Raw genomic sequence first — 20155 nt, 5'->3', positions numbered from 1 at the left:
CATAGGATTTTTCTATAATTCTGGCAATTTCAGCTGGTTGGTCTGCTATATCTGTTTCTTTTAACCTCTGGCGGATCGCCACGTTTGCTGCTTCTCCCTTTATGTTGGCTAGTAATATAGCCGAGACCTGCTTGAAGTCTTTCAGTAATTTCATACCAAGAGTTAAAGCGGGTTCTGGACCGTATTCGTCCTGAATTTGTTTTAGCACATCTGGTATTACCGAGATGGATGGAACACCGTGCGTTTTTGTGTAAATGGAAGTAAAGACTGTACCCCAAGTGTCACAGTCCTCCACGTGTGGTGCGATTCCCATTGGAAGACAGATAGTCAGAATCCTGTGTTTATCCACAGGAGTGGTGTCTGGAAACACCGCCTCTATTTGGGTGATTTTTTGTGCTAACCAGAATGGTATTTGTTCCCATTTAGCTGGTACTTTACCTAGGCAGGACTGTATGTTCTGTGGTGTAATTTTATTTGTGTTCCCCTGATGAGGGGTCAGCTGTGGAATTTTAATTGCTGGTTGGATTGTTGAAGTCCGCATTACATATTGGACTAATTGTCTATGTACTTTTATTAATTGTTTTAGTTGTATTAAAAGATCTGCTGCAGCCATTCTTTCGATGTCTGGATGTGGTGTGTATCCGGCTAGGACCGGCCACGTTGCTCCTGGTCTACCTAATGGACCGAGCCTGGTGATGTGATTGTTGTGTTTTAGGGCGCCATTAAACAAGAGCAGGTGCTCTTGAAATTTAAGTGGTACTTCCACCTCCTCGAAAGGAGTGTATTCTTCAGGAGGTTCCTCTATTTTGTAATGGTGGAAGACCTTTGTTACAGCGTTTGCTGCTGGAACGTTTATCCATGAATAGAACACCTCTGTCTGCCGATATTCGTGTGCCTCTATTACGAATATGACTGTGCCACCTCTAGGTGTCAGTCCATTTTCTATAAGTTTTAAAGTTATAGATTTTCTTGTTTTGACCGGGATGAGTATTAAATCCGGGTCTGCTCCTTGCAAAGTAAGATCAGCTGCTACGAGTTCAGCTGCTACTCTAGCTATCTCTCTTTCTTCTTCAGTATCTGACATTATATTGTCAGGAAGGTTATTTTGTTTGTTTGCAGATCAGGTTTCTTATGGAAACAGAGATTAGATGCACAATATTTTGGAACAGTGTATCCTTCAACGTTGACTAAACCAAGAACCATACATAGGAGTTTCATCCTGCGAGGTTTGGCGGATATGACCTTTCACCCACTCCAGACGTCTTTGGAGTATTATGGGTAAAAAGGGGTCTGAGTGAAAAAGCACGACTGAGTTACTCTAATGTCTTGCGTTAGTTTTATCGCCTTTCCAAACGTTTGGGCGCCATGTAGTGTAGTTCCTATTATCCCAATAGGCTCTGCGCATTGGAATAATACCTTCAATAGTATAGGCCTAGACCAGACGTTAACTAGGTCTTCTATTGTCGATATTAGACTTAAAGTTTTGGGTTTGCCAGCTAGCTCAGAGTTCACTAGAAACTTTCTCGAATAGGCAAGGAGGAGTTGAACCTCCCTGGATAGACAAGAAGGGATTTAGTTTCTGACAACCATAGAACATGACAACTTTGCTCTCCGCTAATCAAGAGTGTATCTCTAGAGTCGTGTGAAAACAAAAGACAACTTATTTTACTCAGTCAGTACGTGCATTCTTAGTCTCACCAGATTGTAGAAAAAAGGAAGAGACGGGCGTGTTCAATAAAAGATGGTATTTATTGATCAGTCTCTTTTCTCATACAAGAGAAATGGATCGATATTATCGCAATACTTATGGTTAAGTAAAGTGCATACAATAAAAGCAGAAGTATAAAATAATACTGTTAAAACATCTATATGGTTTCTAAGTCATATAGTGGTTTAAAATGGATAAAAGATACATACATATATACATTTGACTAATCTTACTCAACTGGTGCTTCTAACTACGCCTACCCCGGTGTACCTGACCTAAGCCTAATACGTGGGTGGGAATAGAAAGTAGCAGTTTAAGTTAAGTTTGTTTTGCCAAGTGACTGACTCAAGAATTCTCTGCGAGGGGTTATTCAGTTCTGTACCTGGAATTTAGGATGAATGAGGGATGGTATCTCTTGTCTCTGGTCTCGATATTCAAGGCTGCCTGCGAGGGCTACCCGGAAGCGCCGGAGCTGGATTTCTCGGCAGGAGAAAGGCAGCGTCTCGTTCTCAGCGCGTCAGGAAGGCGGGGCTGCGCCAGCGGGGTCTGCTCTGCTCTGGGCTTCGGCAAGTCTGGCTGCTCCGATCTCGTCACCACCGCGTGTCTTTGCTTAAGGCAATACCGGTAATATTTATACCTGTAAGGTGCCGAGATTGACGTAAGGATGGACATAGATACGTCAATAAGGATGTCATACGACTTGGTCGTTAGCAGATTCTTTAGCTGAAGTTCTCGATGAAATCAAAACAACGGCCGCAGGGTTTTTCCCAGGTTGTCATAGGTTTGATTTGTTTTGAGAACTCCGTATGCCTTATCAGGGGCTGGAGGAATATCGCTTGTCTAATTAGATGGCAAGCGTTATGACATAATCAGATAACACGTTCCTGTGCCGTGGTGTGGCTTAATCAGATAACGGTTTCTGCATCATGGGATGGCTGCTAGTTAACTTGTTAACCAGAACAGGGTCAGGAATAGGGGGATCGATACAGAACCTATAGGAATACATCACACCCTGAAGAGCGAGCAAGTGTCCCGCTGTGCCATGGGCAAAGCACCTTCAATTGAAAAGGGTAGGAGGCAGAGGAGCAACTATATTAAACAAATGAAAACAGAACAAGGGGATTATTTTAAACGGATATATGCTAAAAAGAAAGCAACCAGGCAACCTCCCCACATCAGTTTTGCACAGCCAAACAAGGGAAAAGAAGACAAGGAAGAAGGACTTGTTTAAGACTCTTGGGCTCAGTGTGGAGAATACAGCAGTGAAAGGCTGAATCCCTGTTATTTTATTTTAGTCAAGTGGCTCCTAGAAAAAGGGACAAAGGACAGATGAGAGGTCAGATGAAGTTTTTGGGACAACAGATGGAAGGTGACTAAAACCCTGTCCTTTTGATTCAGGTAGTGCCTGAACAGTTTTGTGACACAGACGGCTGAAGCCCCAAGACGTTTCTGGAATGTGAAGCAAAAATGACACGGGCATTCATATGTACTATGATATTAGAAAGTACCTGAAGGGTTACTTTTAAGGAAGCAGTAACCCTTGCATTCAGAAAGGGAGCTCCACTTCCTAGAATATCGATCCATTGTTCACAATCAAATTTGAATCAATTGTATGATGGTGATTTGTTACTCGTCAGTTCCTTGAAATTCTAGTTGAATAATCTATGCTCGATATCAGGGCTAAGTGATAGGCCTTAATTAAGTGGACTGGAATGCTCAGGCCTTTGTAGAAGTCATTTTTACCTCTGCCCAAATTATCTCTAAAGTGGTACCTTTATCAAAACTTAACAATCTACACCATATAAGAGGCTCTATCTTACCAATCACATGTATTCATGTTGGGAATCACGCATAACGGCTGGAGTAACGTTTGTTACATAGGGTCTTAAAAAGAGAGTACCAGAAACGCATCAAATTCTCATCGAAACGTAGTCGTTTATCAGAAAAGTATTTTTGTTGCGATTTTATTTTTAAATTATGGGCTTTATGATAACTTCTGGACAAAATGAAATACAAATCTGTACTGTTACCATTTCAATCTGTATTTGTTGATGTAACAGGACCTTCCATATGATTACGTGTTAAAAAAAAAAAAAAAAAAGAGGTTTGAATTTTCTCCAAGTTTATTGAAGGTGGAGTTTCTTCAACATATGCATCAGGGGTATTCATCATTCTTTGGAGTACCATGGCAGTACGATCCATTAAAAGGAAATTGTAGGCATAATAATGCACAGCGCTGCACTGATGCCAGTTGCATAGGGTTTATTTATTTATTACATTTATATGGCGCAACAGCTACCCTGAGGGTTTCCCGGCGCCTTGGATCTGTTTGACTGAACTAAACATTAAAAGGAAATAAAATGAAATTGTGGATGCTACTGATTAAAAAGCCAAGCTTTGACTCCCTTCCGGAATTGGAGGTAGTTAGGTTCCAGGCGCAGTCTAAGTGGAAGAAAGTTCCACAGGACTGGAGCCAAATAAGGGAACGAGCGTCCACCCAGACGTACTCGCTTAAATCTGGGGACAACAAATTTGGCTTGTGACATGGACCGAAGAGCACGTGAGGGTAAGTATTTCTGGGCCAGTCTACATAAATAGGAAGGTGCCTCGTTCACATTAATCCTAAACATATAGCAGAGTGCTTTGAATTTCACTCTGTTGGCGATTTTCAGCCAATGCAGTTTCTTCAGATGTTCTGATATGCTTGTACGCCCTGGGAGATGGAGAAGCAGCCTAGCTGCGGCGTTCTGTACAATTTGAAGACTGTTAATAGTATCTTTGTTGGATCCTAGATAAAGGATGTTTCCATAATCCAATCGAGACCCTATTAAGGCCTGTATTACTGTCCTCTGTGCCCCTTCAGGGAGTTGCCAAAGTATTTTCCTTAACCATTTAAGGATTGCAAAACAAGTTGAGGCGGTTTTCGCGGTATGTGCACGCATTGACAGTTTATCGTCAATTATTATTCCAAGGTTGCGAGCAGATTGTACCGCAACCGGGGTCGGGCCCATTTCGACCGGCCAATGAGCGGGACCTCAGAGATCCTTGTGATCACCAAAAAATAAGTAGCTAGTGTTTTTTCCCCGTTCAGTTTTAATTTATTAGAGTAAAGCCAATCGGCAATTCTCAGAAGTCCAAAGCGGAGAGGGGAAATATCAGATTTGTCTGTTGTTGCTAGGGAGAACACTACCTGCGTATCATCCGCGTAGGAATAAATATTAAGACCCATTTCTTCCGCAATTTTGACTAGTGGGGTAACAAATATAATATATTAAATAAGAGTGGGCTCAGAACAGAGCCCTGAGGTACCCCATAAAGAGAGTTCAGAATATCACCTATGTCCTCCAACGTCTGAATCAGGGTATTATGGGAGATGGTGTCAAAGGCGGCACTCAAATCTAAAAGAATGAGTGCCGCCGTGCTCCCTCCATCTAGTTCCTTTCGGATGGCTTCCGTGACCCCTCATAGGGTTGACTCCATGGAGGGTCCTTTTCTAAACCCTGACTGTGAATAGTGCAACAAATTATTATCATTGACAAAGTCAGATAATTGATTATTTACGTGCTTTTCCAAATTTTTCGAGCAAATAGGCTCCTATCCGACTCCTGTCCGGAAAATGTCATTGATGAAAATGTTAAATAGATATTGTACCAGAATATACTCTTGCCTTTCTCCGATATATCTTTCAATTATTGTCGCCTGCTATTGTTGAGCTTACATAGCCCTGTAGGTGCCATGGAGTTGCTGCATAATGTATACAAATATGGGTGGGGCTCCCAAGTTGAGAAGTGTGGATCATAGCTTACCTCTTGGGATGGAGTCAGAGGCCAGCACCATCACACTGCATATGAAAAGGATCAAGTTACCAACAGCCCCTGAGGGTCGCTGCAGGTAAATTGGGCAAAACGTAAAGAAAAGCTGCTGTGTTACTGTAACTGCAGACCCCATGTGCCGCCCTTACACCTGAATAATCAATACCATGTATTGAGCTTTTCTGACCATGAGCACTATAGACAATATTAAGTTTCACCAACCTCTACGCTTTACTTCACAGGAGGTGCAGGGGATCTGGAAGATCAATGTCTTAACATGGTATGGAGTGAATTAAATCTCACCATCCTTTGCACCGACATTGCTCCCATAGAAGTACCAGAAAAAGCAGGCTAGCAGCAGATGCTGTGATGAGCCTCTGGTGTTCAGCAGCAAAACGTACAAACCTGTTCCCTATATACAAGCTATGACGATTTGTACTTTTCTTAGCTGCACACAGTGATTACTGAAGGCTTCTTTGCTGTTTATCAGGTGTATATAACATACGGTATTGCTGCAGAACTCAATCATCTTCATTTCATACATTTCAGAATACGGTGAAAGGCTGTCCCAATCATACTGATGCCCCAGCTAATTATCTGCATGTTACACAGACATCCCAGCAATAAGTGCAGACATACCCACTAAGTGATCTGATTAAATTATGCCTACACTCTCCCAAGCATCTAGAGGTTCGTTTCCAGCATTTGTGGCGAACTTTGGAAATATAAAAGATGGAGATTTTGCAAACATGTAGTACTCAACTACTATTGTAGAATATAAATTAATGCTATAGCTACTTTGTTGGCTAAGGGTGTTCTAAACAGGGTATAGATGGGTATGTTTGCATCTAGATACATATACAGAATGTTAACTGACAAAACTACATCAAAGAGTTGACATGGTCATGAACTAAATAACCAAAGACTAAAAAACACTCAAAATTGACAATTACAATTAGTTACCACCATGATGTTAACTGTGACATGTTACATCACGAGTAGTGCAGGGGTAGTCATAACTGCGTAGCTCACCATAAGGGTAAAGTCATAACTGCGTAGCTCACTATAACTGACTTTCAGTGATTTTTATAGTTTGTGTTGTAATCATTACATTCCCTCAACTGAAGTTAAGAGGATTTTTTTTATGTCTTTTGAGCATTACATTTCCTCTTAACAAGGTTTTCCTAGCGAATGTTTACATATTTATGATATACTTTGGTGTTGCCCAAAGTATTCACACGATTTGTTGGAAATAAATATTAAAAACAAATTTTGACTTGCAGATCATGTTTGAATTGCACTCTAGAAGATGTTCAAACGTTGCAGAAATGATTTTACATAGAAAATAACACTTAAGTAAAATATGCTTACTTTAAATGGTCAACAAAATAATTTTAGAATGCATTTTTGCTTTGAGTAAAATGATGTTTTCACATAGGCAATAACCTGTAGGGGAAAGGTGCTTACTTAAATGTATATGAAAATAACGTGAAGATTTTTTTTATTTACTCAGCTATCATACTTAAATGTGCCCCTTTATCTAGGCCCAAGAATTTTCTATTTTACTCTCGCTCATAGCTAAGTAGACGTTTATTTAGGACATTTTAACTAGCATTATCATCCTGCTAAAGAATGTGCTGACTTTAAGCTTACGTTTCCTTAGTCTACTCACACTATAATAGATCAACAATAAGCCTTGCTATAATGCATAATGAATAGACTGTAAAAATGAACTATGTCAGACATATTTTATGTATGCTTAACTAGAACATCATCGATATATTTGTTTCCGCGCATTTGACTAAGTCTATTGTATTCACAATAGAACACTGAACCCAGCTTTAGCTTGGGTAAAAAGGTTCTCATAAGACCTTTCCTCCATAATACGATCATATCACACCAGTGTTTACTATACTACGGCGTGAATGTTTAGCGTTGGAATCGGGAGAAGAAGCAACCGAAGGTGACGATACAATCGGACAAGCAGTTTCCATTGGATGAAGGCATCAGATAATTACTAGCGTTCTTGGTGAAGTTAGGATTATTATTATTACTAGGATGATGATTAGTTTCCTTCCACAATTACTCTCCTATCCCCCACCTTGCCGACAGCTATTGCTAAAGGTGGCTATATTCATTTTCATTACTCTGATCAAAGCTACCTTAACGATCAATCTATCAGTGATATTCTGAGAGTTGCTACTGCAACTGTGGGGAACTCAGCTGAGTTTCCAGGACGACTCTTTATGGGAAGTTCTCTCTATGCTCCGAAATCTTGCTCTTTTCTAAAAAGGAACTCTTCATGGGTTTCTCTACGTACGGTAGATTAGGATGTTACCTAGTTAGTGACAAGATCCTTTAGGGAACAATCTGCATTTGACTTATGCTGTCAATAATCAACCTTTTAGTCGACATATCTGTAAACCTGACAAATCTGAATAAAGTTGACAAAACCCATACTAATCCTCAAGATAAATAAAGGTTTTGAAAACGTATTCAAGATATCATCATTGACTGAACATTAAGGATCTGACAGTTGATTATTTTGCTTGAAATTTGTTCATGTTCCAGATCCATTCACAGCACAGTGGCAAAAGTTCATTGAGTTGTCAAGCGCCATTGGGATTTCCAAACAGATGAAAAGTGTAAGTCAAGATGTTTAGTATTAAATACCATTTGGGCAAATCTTTTAGGAGCTAATCGTTTCAACCAGTCTCTCTGCCCCCAAAACAATGTCCACTGAACTTAGAGAGAGAGCTAAGCACTGACTTTGACTTTTGGCCATAGCCTAACCAGTCCCTGGCGTGTACTGGCAATAGCCTTTACATGTGACCCAGAACCACTGGCCTTTAGATAACTGGTTTTCCTGTGATATGGTGTTGTGTACCTTTGCTTGCGGTTATGAGGTTTTTGGATAGCATAATGGCAGTAGCAATGACTTTTCCAAGCTGTTTTGGTCAATGAGCATTGAACAGGTCACAAACCAGTTCACATGATTTGCAAACCACAAAGTCATTGCACTTTTCAGCTCCACTCATTTACATAGATGGCCCTTTCAAATGTTATCAAAAACTACAGAACATATTTGCATTAAAACAGAAAAGGTTATATTCAGGTAGTAGCTAAGTGTGCATGCCAAGTGTGGATGAAATCTGTTCCATTGTTTTCACTACCGCTAAGAAAGAATAATACCATGCAAATAAGGAATGACCCGTTTAGGACATCCAACTTCTTAAAAAACGCTGTATGAAATTTGACAAAAACATTCAATGGAAGCTAAGAATTTTTGGGGAATGTTTTCTGTAGATTCATCAAAAAGAGAGAGCATGTTTTGCAAAGGGGATCGAGCTTCCAACTGTACATTCCATTGTGGAAATTGACAAAGACTATTGTGCAGATAGTGGGTCCTGATTTACATATGGTTGACAGCTCGTTTCCGATAGCATAGACAAGTTTAATAAAAAACAAAATGGAGTGCCCCCAGAGTGTTTATCTGTGGTTCAAATCAGTCCAAACATGTTCATCAGGGCAAAGAACCACCTAACACATTTAAGGCAAAAAAAATCATACTTTTCACTCTTATAATTCTTCAAGCTTTTCCACTTATTGGACAATTAAAAGCACCAATTCCTCAAATTGTAGGTGTAAACAACTTACAAGGTTTTTTTATATTAAAAAAAGCTAAAATATTATGAGGTGACAGGTATAATTCTACTGGCGTACTTGTTTCAATTCAGACAGCAGAAAGGCAGGCTGCGACGCCTACATAATTTTTAGAACTCATTATAGAAAGAGGTAGTTAAGGATCTGGAACATAAAAAAGTGATAATGTTTGACATCTTAAAAAATACTTCAGGGGTTCCGCATCTGAAGTCACTAGGAACACAATACAATGTAAGGAAGTCTGAGTTTACGATTCATATTCCTGAAATTATTTAGCCTTCTCCACCCACATTAACATAAAAGTCCTGAAACACTACAACCATAACTTTTTTGAAGGGTCCTCTCCCCTCCTTAACCCCGTAGATAAGCTGTTTGGGAGACAGGTGTAGACTGTTTATAATATAAATGTTTTGCATGTACTTAAAACTATAATAAATAAAAAGAAATGCCTTCAAAGGGAAGCACTTCTCAGCAGGAATGGAATACTTTGAATGGGAGAATGTCTGCACTTCCCAGTAGCAATCAGGCACTCTGTGAAAGTAAGTACATGCACTTTCATATTTTAATTGTAAGCACTGAATGAAAAGATGACACCACTGCCCCTTTTTGGGAGTGCCACATACCATACATTTGAGAAAGTTAAATAGCTACTGCAAAAGCCAATATGTCCGGCCTTGCATGCAGGTGAGATGATTAAACGGATTAGTTTATTGCAAACACATTCCACAAAAGCAAACTGAAAAAAGCAAACATGATGTCTCCTAAATGTGTTGATCATATACTTGTAATAAAACACTTTCCTGAAATTAACTATTACGCCTTGAAAGAGTGAGTCATGTTATACGTTTAAACGCAAAAACTAAATCCTACATATACCCTACCATGTCGCAAACATGTTATTCAATACCGTCCAAAGGCATTCAGATGGGCCCTCAAACTCCTAATCATATAGCCAAAAAAATAATCCATGGAAACGACTTTTGAAAAAAGGCATTGCTACTCTCGCCCTAACGTTTAGCTTCATCTATCTGTATTTCAACAAATCCACTAAAATAGTGCAACCTGGTGCAAATGTGAAGGCATTCGTTGCTCATTCATCCTTAAATGAAACAGTAAGTCAGAGACAGATAATTTTGTGTTTTACTGTTTCTTTTATATACAGAAACATCGAGTTCTTTCAATGAGCAATTAACAGATTATATTGGCTGAGCTAATATGATTTTAATGGAGTTAAAACAGAAAATCTGCATGTACAGAGTTGTCGGGGCAGTGAAAGCAGAGTACAGCACCTTAAATACCGATGGAATGAGCATTCAATGTGTATATTGTGCAATGCATGAAGCAATACCACGGGAAATTGAATTACTTGAGTGTTAAATTTTAGTACAAGTGGCTTGGCGGCATAAACTTTGGTCGGGTTCATAGTCTTCTCACTCCTTTGATAGGAGGAATTCAGCATGTGAAATCAAGCAAGCATACAACTCAATCTTGGTTTGTATTTTTACTTCTTTTGACTGGGCAATAACCCAGGCTAGTTTATGTTAAACTGTGGTGTGTTAAAGGGGAAAAAGTCAACACAATTGTAGGCATAATGGTGGGAAAAAGTAAGCGTATATATAAAATGGAAAGAAAGCAAAAAAATAAAAAAAAGTTAATGGGGGTAAATAACAGAAAGGGCAGGAAGGAATTAACGCTAGGATGGCAGTGATAAAGTGTTTAGCATGGAATGTGGCTGGACTCAATAGTAAGATCAAGAGACAGCTAGTCGCAGAAGAACTTAAAATGTACAATCCCCAGATTGTTATGCTGTCTGAAACATCTTTCCTACAAGGATAGAGGTTACTTGAGACACTTAGGTTATGAAGTGATAATTAGTTCAGCAAAAACCAAGTCTAATCGGGGTTAGCTATTTTAAAGTGTTAACGATTTGGTGTGGAAATTTGTAGGATACAGTCTGATAATGGTGGCAGATGGGCTATCACGCAAGTTAAAATAGACAGTAAGAAGTATGTGTTTTGTTCACTCTATGGCCCTAATACAGACGATCCTACTATAATAGAGGCAGTGACTCTAGAACTATTAAACTGGGAAGGGAAGCGGTTGGTGATGGGGGATTTCAATTGTCTAATGGACTACGCAGTAGATACTACAAGGAGAGAGGCTTTTCAAAGGATGAGGAAAACACGAGCAGCTATATGGGAGATGGGACGTTTGCTGGGAATCAAGGATGTCTGGAGGACCCTATATTCCAATATAGCAGTTTATACGTACTATTCCACACCTCACAAGTTATATTCAAGAATTGATATGGCTTGGGCTTCAGATAATATCTTATGGTCGAGCGATATGGAAATATGTCCAAGGGTCACGTCAGACCACAACCCTATTCTCCTCACACTTAAAATTTCGTCCAAGCCCAAATGTTCTCGGTCTTTTTCCTTTCCTAGATATCTGCTGATAGATGAAGAGTTTAAGACCCAGATTAAGAAACATCTTAAGGAGTTTTTTTTTAAATTAATATAGGGACTGCCTCTCCCATATTAGTATGGGACACATTTAAGGATAGCCATGAGCGAGATGACACAGACAGAATAGATGAGGGTACGCAAGATGCGCAGATAGTGCTTCTCCCCCCCCCCCCCCCCCCCCCCAGCGACAATAACACATTTGGAGCACTGGCTGTGTGGCGTTTCTAGATCAGTGGGGACTGCCACCTCCCCAACTGCCCAGAAAACTGACAACTGCACACACCGCACGTCCGACACGCTAGCCGGTGGACCGGATAGCTGTCCGCTTGCAGACGCAACGACAAAAAGACCTGTTCCGATATCTTCCTGGCCACCCTTCGCGGCGTCACTCCCTTAGATACGCTCTCCCTCCCCACCCCACCACCCCCTCCCATATAAACACCCCCCGTTTAACTGTTCTGGACTCTTGCCTCCCATACATAGTTTGTACGCCAGGGGGCACACACGAACACCGAATCAGACATGGGGACTGAAGTGGGCCATGTCTATACAGCTAACTGACAGGCTATAGAGCTACCCGTGTGAAACGCTACACAATGAAGGGATGAAATGTGAGGCTCCTCTGTCCCTTAGTGGATGGAGTACCTCGTCGCGAGGGTAGGCCGCACACGAGTATCAAATACATCCACACTATTGACACGCAGCTAAGGTCTACACGCGATCTTTATGGGTTTCGGAAACACAGCTGCTGAAATGTTCCTTGGTGATATAGCCGACAAAATGGGACACACCGATGAGAATTGTCCAGTTTACAGAGTTGATATGTTTTTCTTATACTTAATAAAACAAGACGTCCTTTGAAGACACATTGTACATAAGAGCGCCTATAACGCGAAGGTTACTGTTAATGACCTGCAGCTTTTGGTAGCCGATGTGCGACTGCATACTTGTTACTTGCGTCTCTTTGTCCTTCACGTGCATCCTCAAGTTGCGGCCGGCCCGAAGGGTTGTAGGCTAAGCTATATGTACTGCACTATGGAATATCAATAAACGTCTTATAAAAAAAAAAAAAAAATGGGACACATTTAAGGCAACAACTAGAGGTTTTGTTCAACAGTTCATTTTGAGACAAAATAAAGAGCAGAAAACGAAACAGGAAGCAACTATATCAGAAATACGGAAGATAGAAAATGATCATATAGAGGCAGTTATTAGAGGCCATCAAAATCAAGACGAGCTGGGGTACAAACTAGTGGATCTCAGATCAGCAGTGAAAAAGACATTCAGGGAAAGGAGCATAGTGAAAATGAATAAGTACCGTCTTTCACAGTACGAGTCTGGGGAAACGATAGGGAAGATTTTAGCCTTTAAAGTAGCTGATGATAGGGCCAAGACATCTATAAAGAAGATTAAGGGGATTGACAACAAATATTATGAACGCCCAAATCAAATATTAGAACAATTTGTGGCTTACTACCAAGAGCTATACACTCCGGGTAATTGTCCAAAGGAAGAGGAAATATATGACTATATACATGATAATCCTGTGTTAAGTATCAAGGCGGAAATAACCAACTCCCTAGCTAGTGTAATAACATTGGAGGAGATAAGGTTAGCAATCACTTCTCTACCATCGGGCAAAGTTGCAGGAGACAATACTATTCCTCTTGAATTTTATAAGCAGTTTATGGAGGAACTATGGATACCATTTAGTCAGGTAATAGGATTTATTAGTGAAGAAGGCAGGGCTCCTGACTCGTGGAAAGTAACGCAAATTGTTTTTTTGTTTTTTTAAAGAATAAAACGGTAGAGGAGTGTGGGTCGTATCGGCCGATTTCACTCATAAACGCAGACGCAAAGATTTTTGCAAAGATACTTGCGATTTGATTAGCTCCTGTGTTACCGAGTGTAGTGTCGCCTTACCAGCACGGCTTTATTCAAGGGCGACACACGACTACACATGTGAAAATGGCTATTTCTGCTTTTGATGCAGCAAAAATCCAGTCAACCCCACTCGGTATGATATTGTTAGATGCTGAGAAGGCATTTGACCGAGTGGGGTGGGACTTCTTGTGGGCCATACTTGATGCTTTTGGCATTAAGGGGCAATATCTCACCTGGATAAAAGCTTTATATGATCGCCCTAGTACTAAGTTAATGTATGTGGGTTTGCAATCAACCGCTTTTTCAATTTGTCGGGGCACCCGTCAAGGGTGTCCCCTTTCACCACTTTTATTTGCTCTTTATATAGAGCCTTTTGTTTCGGGTTCTTCAAAACCAGCAACTAATTTGCCCTTTTATGCTCGGCGAAAATTATCTTAAAGTCATCGCGTATGCTGATGACATAGCGGTGTTTTCAGCAGACCCGCAGGGGGCTACTCTAATGATTACAGATGAAGCACAAAAGTTTGGCATGGTATCTGGGTACAAACTGAACGTCAACAAGACTCAGATTTTAGTGAATTATAAATCAATGTCTCCGATACAGGGTGTTTGCTCGACTGCTATGTATCTGGGAGTTAAGATGGCGGCACAGATTGAAAGAATAATTTCTTTGAATTATGAGACTCTGCTGAGGGAGACGGCTAAATCACTTAAGAGCTGGCATAGGCTCCCTATTGGAATAATAGGGCTTATTAACATCATAAAAATGAAGATCCTGCCAACATTTTTGTACCTGTTTAGATCTGTTCCCCTGCAATTGACTTTGTCTTTTTTTAAGCGATTAAATGCGATTTCGGGCAGCTTCATTTGGGGATACAAAAATGCGAGAAAAGCTTTGGATTTGTTAAAACTTCCCTTAAGTCATGGGGGGTTTAGACTTTCCGGATTTTAGAATCTATTTTTGGTCTGCTTTTTTTGGCCGTTTTCGTAGTTTTTTACATTCGGATGAGAGCACTTATTATCATAAATTTATGTTAGCAGCAGAGAGTAATTTATTTCTATTTAGAACAAATGACCCAAACTACTACAAAAGGGTGAAATTCAAGACAATTCGTGATTGCATAACAACATGGAGGGCAATCGCTCTTAAGTATGGCCTGACACTCATGAATGGTAAACTACCCCTTTGGGGTAATCCGGGCCTACCAAGCATTTTCCATGACCTGGGAGGTAATCGTTGGATTAACTATGGGGTAGCATGCCTAGGGGATCAATACGACTATAATGATTTTATGAACTTGGTAAAATGCAGGTTATATATAAGCTAACGGATAACATGCAGTTCAAATACATACAGATTCGGGAATATTTTGACAATCATTTGAAACTGATGAATCTATCTCAGTCAGTTATATGGGACTGTCTATACAATTTGAATGATAAATCTCTGATTAGCAGAGCATATGAAAGCTTATGTAGTCACAGATTAGAAGATAGTTTAAGAATAGCTACCAGATGGACTAGAACTATTGGGACAATAGTCTTGTCTAAAAGTATAACTCAATCATTTTATAAAATTTATCGGGTAGTACATTCTTCCAGCTTGCGAATGCAACAGTTCCGTACAATCTGTCTATTATATTAAACGCCAGATCACTTAGCAAAACGGAATACTAGCAACCAGGCAAATGATAGGACAAAATGACCTAGGTGTGAATTATATGCGGCAGACATACAACATATGTTTGTCACATGCCCTGAACTTTTATTTTGGCAGAAAGTAGAACAAATTCTGATGCAAAAATTGAGGATTGAAATAATATTAACGGTCATGGAAAAATTGATGGGGGGGGAGGGATTTGAGAATTGGTAATGAAGATCTTTTAACAATATTGTTGGTTTGTGCTAGGCTGACAATAGCACAAGTCTGGATATCTCCAAAGGCCCCCACAGTTTGGGATTGGTGGGTATTAATCAGGCAAATCTATGATATGGAGGAAGCACTAGCTAAATCGAAAGGCGTTAAAGCGATGTGTAAATTTAACTCAATCTGGGGCACATTGCACTAAAATGCTAAACGTAAAATGCAATCTCCTTTCTTCTCTCTATGAATGTATAAATCGGATAAGTATCCTGCTCTTTGGGGTTAGAAAAATGTATGTAATTATATTGTTGATCGCTCATGCTTTCATTCTGATGTAAAATGTTTAATCATTCTAATTGGGGTTACGATTTAGTTTGTATAAATCTGCTTTATGCTTGCCTTTCTGTTGACAATTAAAAAATTATAATATAAAAAAAAACAGAGAACAGCACCTTAATTACCAATGGAATGAGCATTTAATGTGTATAGTGTGCAATGCATGTAGCAATACCACGGGAAATTGAATTACTTGAGTGTTAAGTTTTAGTACAAGTGGCTTTGCGGCATAAAATTTGGCCGGGTTCATAGTCTTCTCACTCCTTTGATAGGAGGAATTCAGCATGAGAAATCAAGCAAACATACAACTCAATCTTGGTTTGTATTTTTACTTCTTTTGACTGGGCAATAACCCAGGCTAGTTCATGTTAAACTGTTTAAGTAGGCCAAAAGCCCAGGTATCCATGTGCTACAATAAATTGTGCATGTTTTTCATGGGGTAATGTACAAATCCAAGTCATTTCAAGCTCAATTCTAAAATCAAGTGACATTTTCTTTTTGCATTCCTTTTTTCAGAGGATAAACCTGCATGCATGTGAAATACTGAAGTTCTGAGTCAAAGTCAGAACGCACTTGCATCGCGATCGAAGGCAAACCTCTTTATCCCACACCTCTCTTTTGAGCATCCATGGAAGGGTGAGACTTTGAAGAGTGTTCAGCCTGAAATCAATGGTAATGAAAGTTTTTGGTGGGTGAGGAAGGTTTCCATGGCGCTTGGTCCCACTAAAGTCGGTCTCAGGCATTTTGCATGTTTGAAGGATGAAAACGTGTTCAAGCTGTGTGACACCCTCCAGAGGAGGGGTATTGTTAAAAAAAATTACACTTTTTACGTGGTCTTCCACATTTTTTGTTCATTGATATTGCAGGTTTTTTAACTCTGCACACTGGGGCACTGCTGTTTAGTCCCCAGTGTATGTACGCTGACCCGTAAAATATGGTAAAATTAAATAACTATTAACAGGCATGTTTATCTTTTCAGACATGTCACATTGTAAGGTGCAGGAAATACATCAATGGCATGGAAATATGTAAACATCACATCAAGACTGCAGCACATGTTGCTCCATCCACAAGGCTGACTAAGAAAACATGGATTCAGGCCTACATGCGTAGCCTGCCTGCTGCAGCTTTGTAACCGGAGGCTTAACCTGTCATATCAACCCTTTCTGGTATGAAAGAACACGACAAATACTAAATAAGCCATGCCAGTGTAGGCCTTGTAGCATACAAGATAGGGTGCCCAGTACTTATACGTGGAACATATAATAATTTCACATTGCCATGTCCTTATGGTAGCTAGCCCGACAGGACTGTAGTTGATCCTATCAGAAAAACGTAAGTGCATTTAAATACAAAAATGCCTTAAAGATGGTTTAGGATAAACTACAGAAATGATTCAACTGCTGTTTTTTTTTTAGAAAAAGCAGTGGTTAAAAAGTTGGTATTTGCCTGCCTGAAGCTCCAGGCTAATTAGGCTTAGCCTTCAATCAGCTGTCTCCATTAGTAATTTGCCCTTAAGGGGTGTAAAAACTGATCCCAGAGCAGAAACAATGTCTCAGGTATTTTGTAGAAGACCTGCATATGAGGTATGGGACTCGTCCTCTTTCAGGTAAGCCTGAACGAAATGAACTTGAAAGGGAGGAGGATGAGGCCTGCCCATTTGCAGTTAAGTGTAAATGTAGGCCTGGGGAAAAGAACCCAGGGTACAGCGTTGCCAACTTCATACTAGCTCATTTAGGAGGGGGGTGGGGGGTGAGTGGTCCCATAACTAGCTTAGTATGGTCAAAGAGGAAAGGACTCTTTTCTTATAATATCCCTGGCTGGGACACCACCGCCTTCAAGGACACAGGGGTTCTGCCATGTTGAATGTATGGCATAACAGTGCACTGTGGGATACTTTGTGTCAGGGCAAACTTGATGTTCTGTAAACGTGGGAAGGTCTGCCCACTTGTCACAGGATCGAGAAGTGGACACCAAGCATCAGTTGACTGATGTCTGTATGGCTTAAGGACACAACAAACTACAAGAGTTATTTTTCCTGGAATTACCAACTAATAGCAACTAGTCCTGGACTGAATGAAGACTGCTGGTGGCCTCTACTGGAATGAGTCCTGGTCCCTAGCTGCTGGCCCAGATGTCCTTGGAGCCTTAGAAGAGACCAAGAGGAAATACACCATAAAATCCGAAAAGTTGGAACTCAGAAAAGTTTTGAACTTTGAACACTGCAGGAAAGGTTTCCAATTTTGAGAGTACTTTGTCGGACACAAATTCAGGCTTGCCCTACTTAAGGTTTCTGGGCTCCATAAAAAAAAGAGAAGAACTAAGGGCCAATGGAAGATAGCGAAGCCTTATGTAGAGGTTATTTATGTATTTAAATAATCTGAGTATGAAGGTAAGTAAAGCATGACAAACAATGCGAAAGGAAGACACAATTGAACACAAGACAAGTGAACTTCAAAAGGTGGAGGAAACAGCAGAGATACATCTTATAGCTGCTGAATACTCTAGTCAAATGATTAGCGCTGCCTAACCTGGAGGTTTTCTTAGAGACTGAAGTCCAAAACAAGCCGAACGTTAAGGAGCCCATGTGGCTTAGCAGCAAATACTAATCATGTAAAATGTGGAGTCAGGTTTGAATGACTCCAGAAATCTGGCAAATCTCCCTGTCCTGAAAAACAACACATAACAGTCTGTTGTGAGGCACTTGTATGTCAATGGGCAAGGCTCACTGATATGTGAAACTAACAAAAATGTAAATGTGGATTCTGCCTGTTCCCCACACACTAGTGTCATCTTCAAAGAATGAATGGCCTTTGGTGTTATTAGTGGATACCTATCCAGTGGCTGAATTACCGGCATGATAGTGAAAAACCTAGGCTCAATCTTGGCTTCCCTGCTTAATTGTAGGCAAACACTATTTCACCAGCATCGTTTTTGTTCCTGATCACATCAGAGTCCCTTCAAATACACAAGTTCAAGATATGTGTTGTACAAAACACGTCTTGTGTTTGATTTAATGTCTAAAATGTTGTTCCATAAACAATCAGAATCATGGCCACACATATGGTACACATGACAACTGATGTGCATCTTACGGCGATCGGATGAATGTTTCACAGTTTGTTTAAAATCAATTACTTTTAATAAATACTTATCAATGCAGAGATATAATCCTATGTTCTATATTGAAACGCTCTTACGTGTTAAAGCAACATGCTTTTTTATTTTGAGGGCACCTAACCGTTTTATCACATGATGTTTGGGGCATGATTTGCAAGTCAAATATTTATATAAGGCTCGGCTCGGGTATGGGATCTTACAGCCAGAGCCGACCCGTGCCTCGGCTCTCACTCCTCATTGTTAGATCGCCCACCTCTACACATCTGGGAGTCGTCTCCTTTCAGAGAAGGTCAAATATTATGAGGCAAAAATACAAGCGTTAAATGTTATTATAATGCACGGGCCACTTACATGCACGCAAATAAATGCAAGTGGCTTGGACTCCCGCGCCTGCTGCACTGACACATGTGAGAATAGTTGGTGGAAGGTGTTTCCTACCTGTAACTTTTCACCAGCTCCATTAGAGGGAGCGGGAGGGCAGTAGAGATGCTGTGTAACCTACCTTTAAAATTCTTGATGATTAGTTTCCTGGAGCCCCCTGAGACTGCAGCTTTCGCTGCTGCCAGGGAACCGCCGCTGCCCTTTGTCAGCCCGTTGGTGTGGCCGGCCGGGGCGGGTGAGAAGCCGAGTTTTCTAGGTGCCTGCTGCTCCTCTTCCGCCATGGCTGCCCCGTTAGTAGCGGGGTGGAGGCCTGGGCCTGAGACCCTGTCTCGAGAAGTTACTGTTATCTAGGTAGAGAAATGTTGAAGGAAAGTCACGCAGTGCACGACACGAAAGAGGGTTTGGCACTTTGATGCAGCCACGGGTGCACGGACACTCTCAGCTCTCTCCTGCCAGAAACGCGGGGAGGACGGTACGTACGCCGGTGCTGACTCCTCCCGCTGCCGCGGCGCACTCACACCGGGCAAGATGGCCTCTGCCGGCCGCCTCCCCCTCCACAGAGCATCTCGGGAGAGGCGGCCCTATTCAAACAGAACCAGGACACACGGCGCACCGGTAAGAGAAGAGGAACCTGATATTCAGGCTACTACTGTGGCGGTGCTGCTCTCATACATGTGTTCTTGTGTACTCATACGAGACTGCCACTGAGGCTTTCATGCTTCCGCTGTCAAACGGTCCGCACCGGATACAGCGAGTGCTGGAGCCAGGGGAGCTCGTTCACGTGCCCTCACCAAACGGCAGTAAGAGGCACACATGGATAATAACAACAACAACTGCCGTCGACGTCACTTCACATGGGAGGCGACAACAGCCGTCTAGTCTGGATCACCAGACAAGATTGGAGCGAGCCGGGAGAAGG

General features: G+C 41.0%; 1 protein-coding gene across 1 annotated transcript in view; it reads right to left on the bottom strand.

Moving 5' to 3' along the window:
* Positions 1–19669, bottom strand: part of LOC144773090 (cullin-4A) — a 468683-nt gene extending 449014 nt beyond the window's left edge. The window contains exon 1 of the mRNA XM_078657905.1: positions 19358–19669. Coding sequence (XP_078514031.1) covers positions 19358–19517 — 160 coding nt within the window. The 5' untranslated portion in view covers positions 19518–19669. The remainder of the gene's footprint in view (positions 1–19357) is intronic.
* Positions 19670–20155: the final 486 nt, after the last annotated feature.

This window comes from Lissotriton helveticus, chromosome 8 (assembly GCF_964261635.1).
Source record: "Lissotriton helveticus chromosome 8, aLisHel1.1, whole genome shotgun sequence".
NCBI classification, from domain to species: domain Eukaryota; kingdom Metazoa; phylum Chordata; class Amphibia; order Caudata; family Salamandridae; genus Lissotriton; species Lissotriton helveticus.
The sequence above is the reverse complement of the archived record's forward strand: the minus strand, read 5'-3'. Positions and strand labels throughout refer to the sequence as shown.